At 50.7% G+C, this 374-nt stretch overlaps 1 protein-coding gene across 1 annotated transcript in view; it reads left to right on the top strand.

The window, feature by feature from the left end:
• LOC109209333 (uncharacterized protein DDB_G0289917-like) overlaps nt 1-148 on the top strand; it is a 3,378-nt gene extending 3,230 nt beyond the window's left edge. The window contains exon 2 of the mRNA XM_019372596.1: nt 53-148. Coding sequence (XP_019228141.1) covers nt 53-148 — 96 coding nt within the window. The remainder of the gene's footprint in view (nt 1-52) is intronic.
• The last annotated feature ends 226 nt before the right edge of the window (nt 149-374 follow it).

The raw sequence follows: 374 nt of genomic DNA on the forward strand, positions 1-374 counted from the left end.
AGAGAGGGATCCCCACCGCGGTTTGACCGCGTTTACGGTGGAACCGCGGTAGACGAGGTTCAGAGAGGGATCCCCACCGCGGTTTGACCGCGTTTACGGTGGAACCGCGGTAGACGAGGTTCAGAGAGGGATCCCCACCGCGGTTTGACCGCGTTTACGGTGGAACCGCGGTAGACGAGGTTCAGAGAGGGATCCCCATCGCGGTTTGACCGCATTTATGGTGGAACCGCGGTCTGGGCAGTATTCTGAACCTTCGTTTTTTTTTTGTTTTTTTTGTTTGTTTGTTTGTTTGTTTTTTTATATATAATGTGTTACACTTTACAACAATGCCGTGGGTTTCCTCCCACGCAGCGTCTGATTNTATATAATGTGTT

The sequence above is a fragment of the Nicotiana attenuata genome, unplaced genomic scaffold (genome assembly GCF_001879085.1).
Source record: "Nicotiana attenuata strain UT unplaced genomic scaffold, NIATTr2, whole genome shotgun sequence".
NCBI lineage: Eukaryota > Viridiplantae > Streptophyta > Magnoliopsida > Solanales > Solanaceae > Nicotiana > Nicotiana attenuata.